The 19274-nt window shown below is 38.1% G+C and overlaps 1 protein-coding gene and 1 long non-coding RNA gene across 2 annotated transcripts in view; both read right to left on the bottom strand.

Moving 5' to 3' along the window:
* Positions 1-19274, bottom strand: part of LOC135201031 (uncharacterized) — a 145385-nt gene that overhangs the window by 51035 nt on the left and 75076 nt on the right. The window lies entirely within an intron of this gene.
* Positions 4113-6291, bottom strand: LOC135201028 (serine/threonine-protein phosphatase CPPED1-like). Its single transcript, XM_064229873.1, has one exon. The coding sequence runs from the start codon at positions 5412-5414 to the stop codon at positions 4398-4400; it is 1017 nt and encodes a 338-aa protein (XP_064085943.1). The 5' UTR covers positions 5415-6291; the 3' UTR covers positions 4113-4397.

Raw genomic sequence — 19274 nt, 5'->3', positions numbered from 1 at the left:
TTCGTTGTTATGATGACTGCCTGTTGCTTCATTTCATTGACGTCTTGTTTTTGTTCATGTTGCTGCAGTATTCATTTTCATAACTGCATACTTGATTTTGTAGTGAAGAGACCAACCCAACAAATCCACAGTTTCAACAGTTTCATGGATGGCCAGCATTATTCCGTAAGTTCCTTCATATCTGAAGAAACACATAACGCATAATGTGTCTCGACAAGCTGTTCATGCGACCATAAAGATTCACTCCTTGTTCTATGTGCTGTAAACTGCGTGTGTTTCGCGTGAGAGCGTACACAATGATAATAACGATAATATATTATACTTAACATAACATTAACTGGATATTCGATTGTTTTTTAAATGATGACGTATGTGTGGCGTAATGCTGATGTGTCTCTGCGATTAGCCGAATAATGATAATACTGATAATAAAGATGGTTAATTTTTAGGTAATTTGACGATATTTGATGCTCTAATATTTACAGTTCACCAGGACTAAATCTTACCAGAATGACATTCTTATCATTGATTATATTACTGGATAGCGTCTACAACTACTAACTGCGTAGTGCTGATTTCCAGCATAGACATATATTTTTTTATGAAAACGTCTTACTCTCACTTTTCCTCTGAAACACCTACACACACACACACACTCACATTATATATATATATATATATATATATATATTATATATATATATATATATATATATATATATATATTGCACGCACACACACATTAGTGACGTCTTTCTCGGTGGATATTTTCTAAAGCATCTATTCAGCAGAAAGCTAAATAAAAAAAATTATTAAGTATACGAACGTAAGGAGAGAGAGAGAGAGAGAGAGAGAGAGAGAGAGAGAGAGAGAGAGAGAGAGAGAGAGAGAATTTCGGTGTAAAAATAGATCGTTTTCTGAGAGCGAAGCCTTACAAATATGAAAAGAGATTAATGGAATGAGTCAATATTTATTTGCCATGTTATGATTCGAGGAGATGCAAGTTTGCTTAAAATTCAAAACGGAAAATTTGTCATATACTATTTTCAGTCCTTCTTGAAATAGTTACATTTGAAATCACTCGAATAATATATATATATATATATATATATATATATATATATATATAATATATATATATACTATAAACAGGTCATTTAGCTGTAAGCCTTCATAATTGCCATCAAGATACTGCCTTTTCCTTTATGTATGACCCCCTTGATAGTTACACACACACACAATATATATATATATATATATATTTATATATATATAGTATATATATATATATTACATTCTTTCCTCCTTAACATAAACTGTTTCCCTCATTAAGCAGTGGCCACATTCACACTTTCACTGCCAAGTAGTGGATAAACCTCATATACGATAAACTTCCACAACAGCAGGCACTTAAACAATTCTGTCCAATTGTTCCCTGGTCTCCTCCTCCTCTTCCTCCCGCCCCCAGCCCCACACCCCTCGAAATTGTAAACTTTCCACACGACAGGCAATCTTTTTTTCTACATAACCGAACAAAGCCTAAACACAGTTAACTCTGCCTTTAATTACCCTACCCTAATTTACCACTTCATACTTTCACATTTCTAACCATTTCGGTTCTTCTTATGTCGAACAATTCATCTCAGCTAACATTTCAATGCTGCCCTAACCTTTTGAGAAGTTAGACAACTTTAACGTGTTGATCAGTAGAATATTGCATTCCGTTGACAAGTTACGACTACTTATCCAATTGACATGTCAAGACTACTTAAAGGCAAGATTCACTACTATTTAGTATCCAGTTGACACGTCCAGGATATTTAACGGGCTAACAGGCTTGACTACATAACAGGTAAGGTCGACCTATCAAGACTTTTCAATCCGTTGATTGGTTAATGTTCTCTATTTTGATGGCCGGTGAAGGTTTAAAAGTTAGGTGTCACTCGAACCTGTTGACACTTTAGTTCTTGGTAATAATCTACAGACAAACGAGCGAAGCAATGCATCACTTCAAACAGGAAGTATGAGGCCTTAAAGATGCATTGCTTGCGATTAGACCTGTACCGAATAAGGAATCGAGAATGTACCTTGTTTTTCTTCTTCTTCTTTATATTAAAAGCGAAGAGTAACTTTTTGACAAACTGTTAACATGTTGAAATACACGGCAAGTTTTAGTGAATATATAATGTTGATGAAGCAATGTTACAGACGTTTTAACTCCACACTAAAGAAAAATTTAAGGTAGGATACAATATCAATTTATTAACTAAGTACTGACAATGTATCACACTGAAGCTAAAACCTCTACTAACAGGTTTAGTATTAGTGATTAAGCTCCTGGTGACTGACGAATCAGCAGCAAAATTCTGCCGTGCGTATACATTAAAAATCTTCATGAACACTTTGTGACTATAAACAACGTAGGTAAAGGGCATTAATCAATACACCCAGACTTTCATGGCAGCAACGGTAAAACTTTAACCAGGGAGCGATTAGGACCCTTGATTTTACCTTCATGATTCCCTAATATGGCTCAACTTCTCACGGTTTTCCCGTAAAGAAATCTTCAGACGAAGCCGTTGTCGTGTCATTAACATTTCTTAATCTAACAATGTCAGCTGTCGAACGACTGCGAACGGATTTCGTCTTGTATGGCTTTCATTTCGATAAACTTCACGGCTGGGAGATTTATCATTATTATTCCTATACCGTCAAAAACTGTTCCATTGTTCCATGGCATTTTTATGTAGGGGCCAATTGTGAGGGGGCTCTCCCTGGGCTGGACGACGTCACGTTAAACTTGGAATACATATGAACACTCTTATTCTACGTACTCACATTATCATAATTCTCCTGAAAGAGCTGAAACATCGACGTTCTCCCGGCGCCGTTAAACTCGGCTTGAATTTCAAGGTCAATAACAGCTTTTATTCGTAAACAAAAAACTTGCTTACCTTAATGCCCATTCGTTTCAAATTATCTTGAAATCTATTCATTTAGTTTATACAGAATTCCCAGACTGACAAATGGGCACACCCGAGTCGAAAAGAATACGTCGCTTTCACCGTACTAAGTCGACTGGAACTTGGGCCTGTTGCTGTTAGTAGACCAAAGAACAAGTTATTCGTACTCGGGTTGGTCGGTGTTAACTGTTCCTCTTTCAGAGTTAAACACTCGTTAACAACTGTTCTAGTTGATATATATTGAGAGAGAGAGAGAGAGAGAGAGAGAGAGAGAGAGAGAGAGAGAGAGAGAGAGAGAGAGAGAGAGAGCTGTACAAACTTGGAAATCAGAAGCCAGACAATATCTTGAAACCAAATCCCATTCAAGGCGCTTGTGTGCGCGAGTGTGAGGCAGATAATGAAGGTTTGTAGTCAGTATTACGGGTCGATGTTAATAATCTAGGCGAGCGAATCATTGTGGGTTAAAACTGAGGACACCACAATTTATTTGTTCAATGGCCGTTCGCTGCTCGGCGACTCGGTCGTTACGTAATTATTAATGTTATGGGTTTTCAGAGTATCATTATGGAAGTGCTATAAACATTACTATATTCGTGTAAAAGACTTACTACAGATGGCGGCAAATATTCATGTCAACGTCCCAGGGACATTGCTCAAATTTCTATCATGTAATTTGGAAAATGTTCTACCTCTCACAGCAAAGACCATTCTTAAAACTATTTACACATTTCAGAGGACAAATAGTTTAGGGGTACATTCAACATTTTTTATAAAGACGATGAATATTTAGGTTTATCATAATTGTCATTGAATATTCGAGTTAACAGATTTTTATAAGAAAACTCCTAAACCTTTTAAAGTTGCTTTAATTTTAAATACTACAGATGTCAAGGACTTCAGATGTTATCAATAAATGTTAGCTAAGCGTCAACCTTTTGAACTCTTGTTATTATGAATACTCCATTTCTTTATGACATTTCTGAAAAAATTCTGGTGTGAATTAATATAAATACGAAACAGAAATATGTATACTTCCAACAAAGAAGTTTCCATTTGCTAGAGCTCTTCGCCTTTTATTTATTTATTTTTTTTTTTGCCAAACTTTGTTTTTATTTCAATTTCAGACGAAGGGTGTAATGAGAAGGAGAATAAATATTATAACTTTCGTTTATTAAAACCTCATAATTAGATATAAAATTAATGGCTATAAAAATAGGTTGTGAAATTTACGTATCACAAACGTCAACAATAACACTGAATAATATAAAAGATAAAATAATATGATCATGTGAAATGTGGTGATGAATAAATCAATGAATTACAATGAATCAACAAGACCTCTTTTCAATCACAGCATTGTATAATAGCCGAGTGAAGCGTTGATGAACTTCTTGCATTCACGAAGCACACTTAAATATACCAAAGGGGATTTGACTACAGGGCGAGAGAAGTCTTCCTCGTAGAGGGCGTGGCAGCGCTGGCGGCGGAGGTGTAGGACCAAGCGGGCAAGGGCGTGGAGCCTGCGGCTGGGGCAGCAGGTGCAAGGGGTTTCGAGCTGGGGAGATGCACGTGAGTAGGGGCAGTGCCAAGGGCGTAGTACTGGTGAACGAGGCGGTTCTCCAAGACCCGGACGAGGCGGAATCCATGCTGGAAGTCGCCGAGCTGGACTCCTACGGCGGAGGTAATGACCTCCTCCAGGTCCTTATAGAATCCTCCGGCGTTGCGGTGATAGTGGCCGCAGAAGATGTGACGGATACCTGCGGAGTGGAACCTCTCGAGCATCTCCGCGCGGAGGCTGTATTCCATGTTGAAGTACTCCTTGTCCTCCTCAGGGTTGTTGATGAACCAAGGGATGTGCTGGAACACGACGGCGTGCTGGGGCTTCTCCCTCCTGACGATCTCGAGTTGTTCCTCCAGCCAGTCCTCTTGCTCGACGGCCAGGGTAGGGCATTTGGAGGCGTCCTCGTAGAACTGGGAGTTGAGTACGATGAAGAAAACGCCGCCACACCAGAAGCTGAAGTAATCGTTGCCGTAGTTCTTCCTGTAGCCCTCGATGGTGGCGGGGGTCGGGGTATTGCCGACGTCGTGGTTGCCGCACACACAGACCAAGGGGACGTCGAGACCAGCGAACACCTTTTTGAAGTCCGTGACCTGTTGAGCGTGTTGTTCGGGCTCACTGTCGGGGAAGGCGTCGGTCAGGTCACCGCACACAACCAAGAACTTGGGCTTAGGGTACATAGCGTTGATATCTGCTACCATTTGCTTGCTCCAAGCGATCTCCTCCTTCCAGCCGTGAGTCCTGTCCTTCTCCTTGTAGGATGCGTGCATGCCGAATTGGGTGTCGGCGGCCTGGATGAAATAGAAGGGTTCCGCCCACTTCTTCTGCGAGTCGCTGTAGAAGGGCAGAAACTGGCGGTTCTGCGCCAAGACCAAGAAGTTTCTCTCTTCCATGGTACTCGACGTTCAAGATTTACCGCTGAAGATAAGAGTAGCGTAGAAAGGCGATTAGGATTGTAGATTTGTTCTTTCGAAGTTTGAAAACTCCTTCAAGTTGCGAAATTCAGAAGACTTCTCACGTGTAGACGAAGAGGCGTAGACTAGATTAGACAACTACCGGGTTAGCAGTAGACGATAAGTATATTCTTTTAAATTGAAGTTATAGTTACTTGGAGATGGTGTTTAGTAACTAGTTGATGAGTAGGATACTACGGGGGCGTATTGCTATGAGTTGTCTTGAAGTGTTCCCGTACGTATCCTAGAAAATATCTTCTGAAGTGATGCCATTTGGATGGATAACGTGAAGTTGATTCGGAGACACCACACCGAGGAACCGCGCCTAGTGTGGAAGGAGAAGTCTAGTAAACTTGTGATATTGAACTTGCCTCTTCTCCGCTTTAAATACCGCACGAGTGACACGCACAGCAGACAGACCCACGCATTCCACCAATCAGAGACCTCGAGGGGCGTGACGTAGCGACGGGCCTGCGAGGAATTTCATTCACCCGCCCAGCGATGTGTTGATGTTGCAATTGTGTGTTGTGGTCCCGTGGAATTTATCGCTAGAATTCAGTCCTATTATTATGACAGCATTCGGTCTTATCGTTGGCGTAAATGATACGATCGTTGTTAGTGAAGGAAACCAGTAATATGAGACAGGAGAAATGTGACTGGTGGTAACTCGCACGTGATTGATCTCTCAAGCTGGGGTGGCAAAAGATTCTACTGATGCAACAGTCATGCGCAAGCGAAACCCACGTTGCTCTATTTGCAAAACAGGAGATGACTGACAATCTTACGTAAACAGATTTACATTTGGCGAGAATGCTACTCAGTGTTTATGTTTATTTCCCTCTTCTTATTATTTGCGAATAGTAATGATCAAAATTTACTTTTATTTCCGTGTGAAATAAAAAACCCTTATACCTTAGTACTTAATCTAATCCAACTGTTGCAACAATCTGCTTATCTTGAACAATCTCGGTTCTAGATTCCCAGAACAAACAAGTTTGAAGTCCTGCATCAGTTACGGTGCAAAGTTCCGCCTGGAAACGGACTGGGCTCTGTTGCCCGCGAGATGCGGCGATGCCCTGCAACCAGCGGCGATGATTGATATACGCAATTCCACTATATCAACTGTTCATCTATTCATTCATTCAGCTGATGACTGTCAAAAGCTTTCCTCGTCCGGGAAATGAGCGAAAAGTTCTGAAAATTCGTGTCACACGACTATCAGTCCAGTTGCACTAAACATTGACAAAACTTGGAAAACAAGTTTGTATACAGTTTATGACGATAGGTTGTCACGTATATTCTGTATTTTCTAATCGACCAGAACGAGATAACAAACAACCAGCTGAATGTTGAATGAGCGCAGGAACAAGAAAATCTCCAGCCGGAGGCACTACGCAGGCAGTAGCGAGCGAAAAACCTCCCTGTGAGAACTAATTGGTCCCGATGGAAAATGCGTCGGCCACAATTTCGTTGCTCCCGCAGCGGCTCCTGGACGGAAACCAAAGGCGTTCGTGGCCATCGTCTCTTTATATATTCGTGAAGGAGAGAAAAAAAGTAACTATGGTGTTAGCCGTTGCAACATAAACCGCACAAGGCTGAGAGATCGACCGACACTTCCGGAGGAGGCGGATCGAGGGGGTCGATTTCGGAAGTAAGTCCCGTGGGTGGCGATCGGAGGAAGATGACGGATCAGGAGAAGAGTCTGCAGGGGGGGAAACTCTCGGGATTTCTAGAGATTTTCAACCTTCTTTACCAGACGCTTACGCGGTCATTCCGGAGCGTGATCTACATGTTCTTCCGTTGTTGTACTTCGTAGCCACAAGTTCTCAAGGATGCTCAACGCCCCACCCCCAACCCTTCAGATTAAAGGGAATTTTGAAGCCAGGCTAGATTACGTACAAATAGTAATTGTGTAAGTCAATTGTTGATCATTGTTTTTTTTTCCCGTGACAAGGTCACCGACGATAGTATGGGAGGAACTGACGATTTCTATCTGGTTGAAGGAATTCCACTTAAAAAGAAAAGAAAAGTGCAGAAAAAAAAACTTTTGTGACGTGGATATCTGTATATGGGAATAGGAGGCAGGTAAATAAGGTTCTATAATGTTGAAAAAAGTTTACTATATACCTTTACCAAAAACGGCTGATGTGCCCTTTGTACTTGTGTGGGTGTGTGGCGAGGTCACTAGTATGGAAATAGAGGGGGTAAAAAAGATGGAGTGGGCTTTAGGAATTTCATTTAATACATCTAAATGATGGTTCACTTCTGCTTGACATTATTTCTCTCTCTCTCTCTCTCTCTCTCTCTCTCGGGATTGTCGGGCATTTATTTTTTGCATTGGCATACCGTGCATGGCTCCTTAAGTTTTGTTCCTTCAATTAATATATTTGGTAAACAAAAGAATGATCCCGCAATCAGAACTGCGTAGAAAAATGTTCCCTAAAAATTTGTAAATGCCGAAGAGAGAGAGAAAAAAAACTGAAAACCACAAACAACAGCAGATTAATTCCCCTTACGGGAACATCACTCCGTCCTTACCCCTTTCAGCTAATGCCTGTAGGTCAAGACTATAAAAACAAATTATAGTTTCAGCGTAGGAGAACGAGAGATGGGGTGGGGGCGGTGGTTAGTTCAGTAGGAGTAGTGGTGGGAGTGGGGGAGATAACTCCTTTTTCGCAATACACGTTAACCAAGTGAGAAATCGCTATGGAAGGTCGCGGGTGAAATGTATTAATGAAGTGATTATCGAATATCGCTTTGAATACCGTGTGGGTGAAACGGTTCGCCCTGAGATTAAGTACTTATGAAATAAAATTATTTTCTGGCTTTCCAAAGGAGAGAGAGAGAGAGAGAAGGAATATATATATACACATGTATATATATATATGTGTGTGTATATACATACATGTATATTGTATATATAATATATATATATATATATATATATATATATATATATATACATACATACATACACACACACACGCTATATATATACATATATATATATATATATATATATATATATATATATATATATATATATATATATATCAGCTATACAAACATTTCTTTCTTACAGGTATTTCCTCCGGAGGTTAGCAGTTCCGTTCATAGGTATTGTTAACTAGCTATTATCGCAGGCGATCTCGGGCGAACTTACATCGCTTGAATGATGGACGGAGAGGTCCGGGTGCATTATTTCGCCATGTGCAAGGTCATCGCAATGAAGGTGCTACAAGGCTGGTCAAGAGTAGGTTTCGTAAAAGGTGGAAGAATCGGGAAGCAAGTGTGGGCGGCTGGTAGGAAGTCGGGATTTTTTTCTTCTTCTTATTTCCTCTTGCGAACATATTTCATTCATTCACATATACATACACGTGCACACCAACACATTTTATATGATATATATAAATATATGTGCTTTTATATACAACTAAATACTGAAGTCATGTGCATTTACCGTGATATTTTCAAGCATATACATATAGGATAGCTATAGTATATATATATATATATATATATATATATTATATATATATATATATATACATATATATATATAACTATATATATATAAGATATATATATATGTATATATATAATATTACTAATATTATAATATATATATAATATATATATATACAGATATTTATTTTTTATTTAATCCAATTATAATTCTTTCAACAAATACTGCTATAAAATTATATGTATTTCTTTGGAATACTCAAATAGAATAATATTTTTTATTGTTAACCAATGAAAAATCTTTGAAGACCGACTTTTAATGCTCAAACCCCAGTCATTAAATAAATTACTTGTGGGCCTTATACATTTTGATACGAGTTAACACCACTGTGTAATAAAACGCAATGTGTGAACATGTTTTCTCTTTTCTGTGTAACAACGATGACCTACTGGTAATCAATCACACACGTCTAGACCGGGGCCAGCCTCTCTCTCTCTCACAATTGGCCCGTAATTAAGTTTGCAAAATGAGGGGACCTTGGTTCGATCTTCGAGTTATGTAACGTCACTAGGGTGGGAACTGACTTTCTCAACCATCTCTTACATTACAGCCATTTTTGATGAGGAAAAATTATAAATTCAATATGAAACAGATTTTAATTATTGCCATTTCGTAACGCGAAATCTACAGTTGATCTGACAAATCTGGCCCAGTTTAAAGGTGCATGATGAAATCAATTGCGCAACCTGTGAGAACCGGAGGGTCTGCCCCTCAGTTAGGTTGAGTTCGATGGCGCGTGAGGATGGGGAACCCCATTTGGTCCAGTTTATGTGACCAAGTAAGGCCTTTTTCGTTTCGTACCCTTGTCCGATTTCAGCATCTGATTACTGATGATATATGGATTTTGAATCATTTTCATAATCTGGCTTTAGAAATACACAAAATTTCAACTCTATGTTACATACGTCATTCCCCTTTCGTTCTCCATCCTGTCCCACAATTCCTCTTCTCTCAACACTCATCAATGTATCGTTGTCTGTTCTTCCTCCTTCGAATCTAATCCCTGTCCTTTTCCACCAGTCCCTCTAAGCACCTTACAATCCCCGGTGGGATGTGCCAAATGTTTGTCTTTACGGTCTTCACCTGTGTCTCACCTCCTGTCCCTGGAGACTCTCTCGCCCGGTTCAGAAAAAAAAAGTAAATCGGAATCTCTAATTGACCACACTAAAGAAAATACGCATTGTATTCTGAGATACAAAGAATCAAACTTGTTCACGAGTATTCCACTTGAAGATTCGACTCCAAAGGACTCTTGTTCATTTTGTCAAGATACTTTGTGTAATAAGACGGGAACTGTGCATCGGACACAGTAACTCTCTCTCTCTCTCTCTCTCTCTCTCTCTCTCTCTCTCTCTCTCTCTCTCTCTCTCCTGGTAAAAATAGTAAAAACATGACATATTTATAATTACATACATACAAACAATATCCATATATGTTATATATTATATATATACATATTCGTATATATATATATATATATATATATATATATATATATATATATGTGTGTGTGTGTGTGCGCGCGCGCGTGTGTGTGAAAGCATCCGTAGCCCAAAGGAGCGTAAATCTCAATCAGCACGAATGAAGGCAACTTGAATGAAAGTGTAGTATATGAAGTCTGACAGATTCAATGGCGCCTCCTCGCTGGTGGATTAAGACTTGGAGAACCGACCTACGAAACCCGACGTCTGTCTTCACTTGCCGAAACACCAAGAGCAACCAACAGTCAAGAGGGAAGGATAAGAGGTACAAAACAAACGGTAGGTCCCAACAACCCTGAGGCTTCAACCAGTTAAGCCTAAAGGTCATGTTCTTAGGGTTGGGAGAGATGGGGAAGTAGGATTCAAACTGGAAAATGAAGAGAAATCCATGACCACACCTGCAGGTGTGCCCACCTTTAAGGCCAAGACTTTGGACTGGGCCTACAAAGTGATGGTTCTCTATGAACTTCGTATCTTTTTAGAGTAACAGCAAAGTTTAATTTCATAAATGGAATATGAACAATGTGTGTGTGTGTGTGCTTGTTCATGTCTGTGTGGTTCCGGTAGTGATTAAGGATGATTGTAAAAAAGAAAACCTATTTGCTTTGTATCATTTAACATTAATAAACGCTACAATTATATCGTGACATAGTGTAATGTTATTGTGTATGTGAGAATATATTAGAAACAACACTACATGACCATATCTCGCCATATCTCTCGTTACAAAACAAAATTTACAAAATTACTTTAAAAAAACTGTGCAGCACATATATTAGCGTTTGCCGTCCATCTGATAGAACGAAATAAATGCAAATGCATTTGCCAAAATTGCAAAGCTTAAAATTATTATGGTTAATTGTTAGACAGTCCTTAGATAAATAAAACTGTAAAAGACATCATAGCATATGATATCGTACAGTTATTAAGTTATATCTATAATCTTTCAACAGCCGGAGTCAGCTACAGTCAGTGACCATCTTGAGACGACGTGGAAGAGAACGAATCCTTAGGAAGCTTTATTTCTCAAATATATAGAAGCCAAATGAGAGAACGGGACCGGATTATAGATACCACCCAAATGAACATCTTCCAACTCTTTGCGAGAGACAAAGTATTATGACGAACTGTACTTGATGCAATTTATCCTGAGCATAACCTGTTACAGTATGCTGTGTATCCCATGCGAGAGTCCAAGGGCGAGAGTCAAAGTCACACGGGGTGACTTCTTGAGCTGAAGGAGCGCTGGGTCGTGTTCCTTGATTACAGCGATTAGACCTGTTTTCCTTACGGTCTCCAAAACGTTTGTAAAAATGAAAAATAAAAATCTTAAGAATAATTTCAGGAAATTAAGAGGCTTCGGGGTAAATACCAAAGCAACTCCGAACCTTACATTCTCGAGTAAAAACTCCCCACTGTTCAGTTTAGCCAGACTTCTGATATACAGAATCAAGCATGAGGCAGCCCCCGTCCCCCTCCACCCTTCGCCCCCCCCCCCCCCCCCCCCCCCCCCCCCATACCCTCACAATAAAAAAAAAAGAAGAGAACAAAAATTTTTAATCAAAGCGCCAGACGTAAATCCAACTTACGATCACATAACTTCTACAATTATTTGTTGGCAGGTCATTCAAATATCAGACGGTCCAGTGAATAAAAAAAAGGACCCTATTTAGTGTATCTATGGGTGCACCAAACCAACTGACACAAGCAGCATGGTAAACAGCGCACCGAGCCAAGAGAATGAGTGATGGTACTGTTGACTCTCTACAATCTCTGACAAATGAGCCTCATAATGAATCGAGGGCTATGATGAAGGCCCTATTGTCACCTTTTCTGAAAACGTCACTATTTCCTTAAGCAAAGCATTCAAGAATTGGATATTTGATTTGATTAAGTATTTTATGTATATTGAATTATCCAATGATGATGTACAATAATTACAGTTAGACATTTTCATTGCAGTGTGCATTTCATGTATAATGTAGAAAAGTATTTTGCTCGTTATACATAATGTACGATGTGAAGGATTCAACATCTTATTGGATTTCATTACGTATTTTATATTTACTATGTCTTGTATTTTATCTCCATTGAAGTCCAAAGATTATTATTATTGTTATTGTTATTGTTGTTGTTGTTGTTGTTGTTGTTGTTGTTGTTGTTGTTGTTGTTGTAACAAAATAGGTACAAAAGCTGATGGTACCCAAAACATTTGAATTTCTAATGAGGTCTTGAGGGTTACGAGTAGACTATTGTCTGATTAGTCTGGAGTGCAGTTGAAGTAACATTGGCAGGGTTGCAGCTGAATTATATGATAGTATTTAGATCCCTTAATTACATGACTAATCAGAAAAGAGCAGCAAAAGTAGGTAAAGTGGAAGTTAGCGGTATACGTTATGTGTTATAACCCCGTGAACTCCAAAAGAAAGAATAATGTTTCAAGTTATTGCTTTGCCCCCATGTAATGAGATCTACACAATTAATTTACAAGTCGCCTCAGGTTTATCTATCGATAAGACCTGGACAGGCTCCTGAAACAAAGCTCATTGCATAAATCATAATACGTCGAGCCTCCAATGGCTGATTATCACCATCATTATGACACGCAAATTTGTGGAAACAAACAAAAGAGGCCTGGCATTTGCTGAGCAAATTCCTGCCGAGTAGAACGTCCGGACCAGTAAAGAGAGTTGTGAGGCGAATACATATTGAAAATCACCATGAGTGTGACTGTTTCCGATTTCTTGAGTTCTGCACAGCTCTGCAGACACGAAACTACGATCGATGAAGGTGGCGTCTCCGCTCCAGATTGATTATGGACACAGCTTTTCTCCCTTTATCTTTCTCTCCCTCTCTCTCACACACACATACACATAAACGTATATACATACACACCACAGAATAATATATATATATATATATATATATATATATATATATATATAATATATATATATATATATAATATATATTACTATATATATCACATTACCACAGGTGGAAAAATAAAAGACTGTGTCCTCCATTTTTTTCACCTTTAGTAATGTGATAAATGAATCTATTGTTGAAATATATATATATATATATATATATATATATATATATATATATATATATATATATATATATGCGTGTGTGTGTGTGTGTACATATATGTACAATATATATATATATATATATATATATATATATATATATATATATATAATGTGTGTGTTTCCTTCTATAACTGTATTAGTGTAATTCAAACTTCAGTCAAATTGTTTTAATAATTTCAATTCATTGCAGCTGTATATACATACATATATACAAGCATATATTCAAAATTATGTAAATAAGAGAGAGAGAGAGAGAGAGAGAGAGAGAGAGAAGATGGTTAAATCTAATCACACCCTGACATGCCTGACGGACTTGCACATTAGCATAATCCAGACGGTGGCCGCTATCCCCATGCAGCAAGTTATATACAGGGATATTAATCGTAGCTGTCTTGGGAAGGTCGGAAGAATGTCAGCAAGTGTCATCTCTTCGCCAGGTTTCTACATCAGAGAGAGAGAGAGAGAGAGAGAGAGAGAGAGTGTTAATGAATCATTTAATCATTGATCTTTAACAGCATTGACATTACTGTTTTTAATACTAGGATTGTTAGTATTATAAAGCCAATCACAATGTTGGAAATTCTCAGTCTCTCTCGAAAGTTCACATAGGCAGGAAGTATGTTCCACCTCTCTTTAGAGATACGTCTTTCAAAAGTATCCCTGAGGAGAGGTGGAACATACATCCTGCCTATGTGAACTCTCGAGAGAGAGACTGAGAGTTTCCAGCCTTGTGATAGGCTTATCAACAGCCAATCAGGAGCGTCGTAAGGGACTGGCCTAGATATCAAATGCATGGTTGATGTGAATCCATTATAGTAGTTATAATTTTAATCATACTGGTAATAGTAGAAGAACTATTAAGATGGCCTCCGCTGCTTATACCTCATATTCCGAAAAACTCATTTTCGTAAATGAAATAGGACATTCCCTCTCACCCCGCTCGTTAATAACAGCATATGTGCATTCAAACAAACTACACATAAACATACACACACACATAGATAGACAGACAGATAGATAGATATGTACATACATATTCATTTTGGTTTTGAAGAAAACTTGATGCATACCTTTATTTCTGGAGGATAGTGAGTTCCAAGGAGGCAAGGTTTCCAAACATCCAAGCGAATGCGATAAGCCAAGTGTAAAGATATGTTTGTAAACAGCCGAGGTGATCAAGATCAGCGTAAACGTTTACGAGGAAGAGAAATTGAAAATTATGAACGATAACTAAAAGCGACATGATGCTTTACCTTTCTCACATCTGCTTGAGGTGAATTTTGAATATTTATCCACTAAAGTACCCGTTGATGCTTATGTAATTTGTTCAAGAGGTCAGTACTTATACAACGATAACGATGCCAATACGAAATTAAATCTATTTTTAGGGAGTATGACCCCCCAGTAAAACTGGTTACACCTCACTGTTCTTCTCTCCCGTATTTGTAGGCTGTAGTAAACACACAAAATCAATAAATCTTTTAGTTCAGTGATGTATAAATTGTCGAAATGGTTTGTAGAAACATTTACGCTTAGAGCTGGACGCATTTCAAACACACATAAAGAACAGAATTGTCATGGTAAACAAACTGATCAGTTTGCTTTTGAATTCTTATCTTAATATGGTTAGCTTTGATGTATCTCCGTTTGAAAAGGTACCTGTCAAAGATTTGTGTGATGTTTTTTAATATATTCCACTGACCGCTTCAAAAATCATTGACATATCTGATTATTTGTAAAAGGCAATTGATCTTGTTTTAACGGCAATTATTGTAATGCGTAAGTTTGGTATCGTTTAGAAAAAAAAATATTACCAAGTATTTTACAAAAAGAATACACACACACACACACACACACACACACACACATACACACACACACACACCATATATATATATATATCTATATATATATATATATATATATATATATATATATATATATACATATATTAACACACCACACACACAACCACCACCCATATATATTTATTATAATATATAATATATATATATATATATATATATATATACATGCATATATATGATTTAGAAATGATGATGCCATTTTTCTATTTGGCCAGTTAAAGAAAATATTTGTGACTATACTTGTTCTTGAGTTGGTACCCCATATTGAATTTACTGTATGGGAAGGAAGGAAGGAATTGTATTTTGAATTTCCCTGACTCAGCTCTCCATAGATGTGATAGAATTTTCACCGATTCAGTCTTCCGAAAATCCACTAATATTGGTTTGTTTGTTCAGTTATATTTTCGTTTATTGAAATGTTAAATTGTCTGTTTTTCAAGTACGTTTTTTAAGGCTCTAAGTATTTGCAGGCTGTAGTTTATTGATGTAGAGATAAAAACCATTCATGCTGTTGCCTTGAAGCTTAGATACCTCAGGACTTTTGTGCAAGAAGCAATGGGAATGAGACAAGAAAGCGTTCCATTTAATTGATCTAACTGACAACAAACCAGAATTTAAAAGGTGCAAAGTTCTAAAGTTACCGGGTTATTAAATGTATTAGATTCCTAGGAATCTGAAGCCTAAATTATAACATTAACGTCGCTCAGTAATTTTAATGTCAAAGGTTTGTTACTAAGGCATTCTCTAAAATGATGATTCTGGATGCATGTATGAAATTCCTAAAGAAAAAGAAGAAAGAAAAAAAAATGATAAGACATAGCATGGGTAAACAGGAAAATCCCCGGCACTACGAATCAAACGGCATCAGTGTTGTGCAAGAACTGAGCAAATGAAAAGGGCATCATTGGCACATTTCTGATCAGCCTGCCAACCGACGTAGGCAAGGTCCACAGTTCCGTGCGACGACGCAGTTCGAAGGAATGTCACTGAATCTTGTTATAATATCAAGTAAAAAAAATGGTAGTGTTATCAACTTAAGCATTGGACTGTTTAGGCTCTGTTCTCTTATAATTAAAAAAGATTTTTATAAATATAAAACAAGCAAGTAGTATATACACTTTTATATAATTTCTGTGTTTGTATCGTTACCCTTTCTCTAGTTCTAAAGGGAGATTATCCCGGATTATCTCTTTCATTTAACCTTTGACAATTGGTGGTTCCTGTTTCTTTGTTTACTTTTTATCATTCTGCTGAATTGTGGGAAAGCGCTTGCTGTCGAAATTCGTGCTATGGTATTCGCTGATTTACATGCATACCCATACGTACATGTATATAATATAATATATATAGACATACTAAAGAAGTTGCTCAGTTTTCCAAATATTAATCAATATATAGCCCAATAAACACTTAAATTATGATGACTGTTTTGTTAGCTCTATGAAAGGAATATTCCCAACTTTGTATTTTCTTAGATACATCTGGACGAGCGAAAGATGTCCGCTTCAGAACTTGTTCATACAGTTTATACTTTCATCTGTCCGTCGACAGAAATCGGAATAAATGGCAGGTAAGCCTGAAGGTGGGCGAAAGTCAGCTCTAAACACAGGAGCGTCATGTGTATTTCTCCCTGGTGCATGTTAGCAGCAAGTGCGTGGGTGTGCGCACTGGGAAGGTGTACAAGGACTTTGTGACCCTTCTTATATAACCACATTTAACTGGTGGACTTATAAAAGTCGGAAATTTGAAACCACATTCACATATATATATTTCTGCTATCTAATAAAAGGAGCCCATAAAAACACCAAAATATATTTTTGGGTTTTTCTGGGCTCCTTTTATTAGATGGCATTCTGTTGTAAGAGAACATTTTTACTAGTCATTTCTGCAATGCTGATACTCTGACGGTTTTGAACACTGAGAACGCAAAAAGGTAATAACCCAAAATAAGCAAATTTTAATATAAATACGAAATGTTACTTCACAGAATGTGTTTCTGGTGCTGACAGACACAATAAACAGATCTCAGATAAATTGAGAGGCACGCTGATTCAAACCAGAATCTAAGAAGTGGTTTGATAAATCTGACAGAGAGAGAGGAGAGAGAGAGAGAGAGAGAGAGAGAGAGAATTTTCCCTTTGCATAAGACACCGGCAATTCCCAGCCCCAGTCCGCCACTCCAACCAGGGGAAGCAGACTCACGTTTTCATTCTGTGCTTAACGAAGCATTGTCAGCGCCAACTTGGTTTCTTGAAGGTTAGCACATGATTCAATGTGGTGAACAAAAGTTACTTTTTTTTCTTGAAACCCCGGCACCTACGCCAAGTAGCTAGTGGGTGTTGATGTATATTTGGCCGGACTCCTGATGGGGGAGGGTGGCGTGGCTGTGTAGCGGTGAATATCATTGTACAAGGGAAAGAGTGCTATTAAGATGATCAGGAAGAGTGAGCCATATAAAAGAAGAAAAAGGAGATATGTGTTTTAAAAAAAGAAAGACAGAGACAGAGGCCCTTCCGTTTCCAATTATATAATCTTATACACATTGGCGGCCTTCTGACCATTCCTGTCTTTTCTCCCTCTCCCCGTCTCTGCAGCAATCCTCAAAAGTCGGCTTACAACAGGGGTGTATTTCGTAATTTCAAATAAACTCACTTAGAGAGAGAGAGAGAGAGAGAGAGAGAGAGGATGTCGATTTCAATAAAGAGAGAGAGAGAGAGAGAGAGGATGTCGATTTCAATAAAGAAGGAGAAGAAAGAGAGAGAGAGAGAGAGAGAGAGAGAGAGAGAGAGAGAGGAAGGATGTCGATGTCAGTAAAGAAGAAGAAGAAGAAGAAGAGAGAGAGGGTATGTCGAAGTCACTGAAGAAGAAGAAGAAGAAGAAGAAGAAGAAGAAGAGAGAGAGAGAGAGAGAGAGAGAATGACGATACCACAATAAAGAGGCCTCTTGGACGTCTAAGACATCAGCTGACATTTGGCGTACCTAATGACAGGTTGATGACGAAGCTGATAATCAGTTCTTCTTCAACTACGTGGCAGCAGATTTCATCTGATTTTCCTGCTGAAGTGTCTTTGTATTACTGTCTCTGCATACACTGTCATCTCTCTATTTCCATCCTTTACATGTCTTCATTTCTATCCTTTAAATCTCTCTGATTTTCCATCCTTTAAATTTCTTCATTTCCATCCTTTAAATCTGTCTTCCTCCATTCTTTAAATTTCTGTATTTCTATCCTTCAACTCCATCTGCACTCTATAAATTTCTCATTTTCCATCCTTTACATTTCTGTACTTCCTTCATTTAAATTAATTTATTTTCATACTTTAAATTTCTCTATTTCCATCCTTTAAATTCTCTATTTCCATCCTTTAAATTTCTCTGTCGCCATCATTTAAATTTATCTATTTCCATTATCTAAATTCTTCTATTTCCATCCTTCACCTTTTTTTCCAATATAAAAATCGGTGGCACTATTATTGCCTTTGGAACTCGACATTTACTGTTATTGTTCCTGCTGTAGTTAGCTATTATCAGGATGATATTAAACATTACTACTTATAAACTTATAAATGTAGTCAATAAAGCTAAGCAGGAGAGTATGACACAAGTGATATTTTTTAACATGTCTCTTGACTGTTGTGTAAGGGAAGGTCGACACGGTAAATCCCTACTCCAGGGACATCACGCACCGTGCCGAAATTCGAACCGAGGGTCCTCCATTCTACACGCTGAAATAGGGACCTAGTGGTGAGAGGCTGTCCCAAGCTAGACGACGGCAAATCTAATGGCGGCGTTCATTATTAGAAGAGTATCGGACATACACACAAGGC

Source organism: Macrobrachium nipponense, chromosome 27, assembly GCF_015104395.2.
Source record: "Macrobrachium nipponense isolate FS-2020 chromosome 27, ASM1510439v2, whole genome shotgun sequence".
NCBI classification, from domain to species: Eukaryota; Metazoa; Arthropoda; class Malacostraca; order Decapoda; family Palaemonidae; genus Macrobrachium; species Macrobrachium nipponense.
Note: the sequence above shows the minus strand (reverse complement) of the source record. Positions and strands in the feature narration are given on the sequence as shown.

Bases quoted from the DNA above. Each gene is read 5' to 3' on its own strand.
- LOC135201028 (XM_064229873.1), bottom strand. From the start codon at position 5,414: ATGGAAGAGAGAAACTTCTTGGTCTTGGCGCAGAACCGCCAGTTTCTG.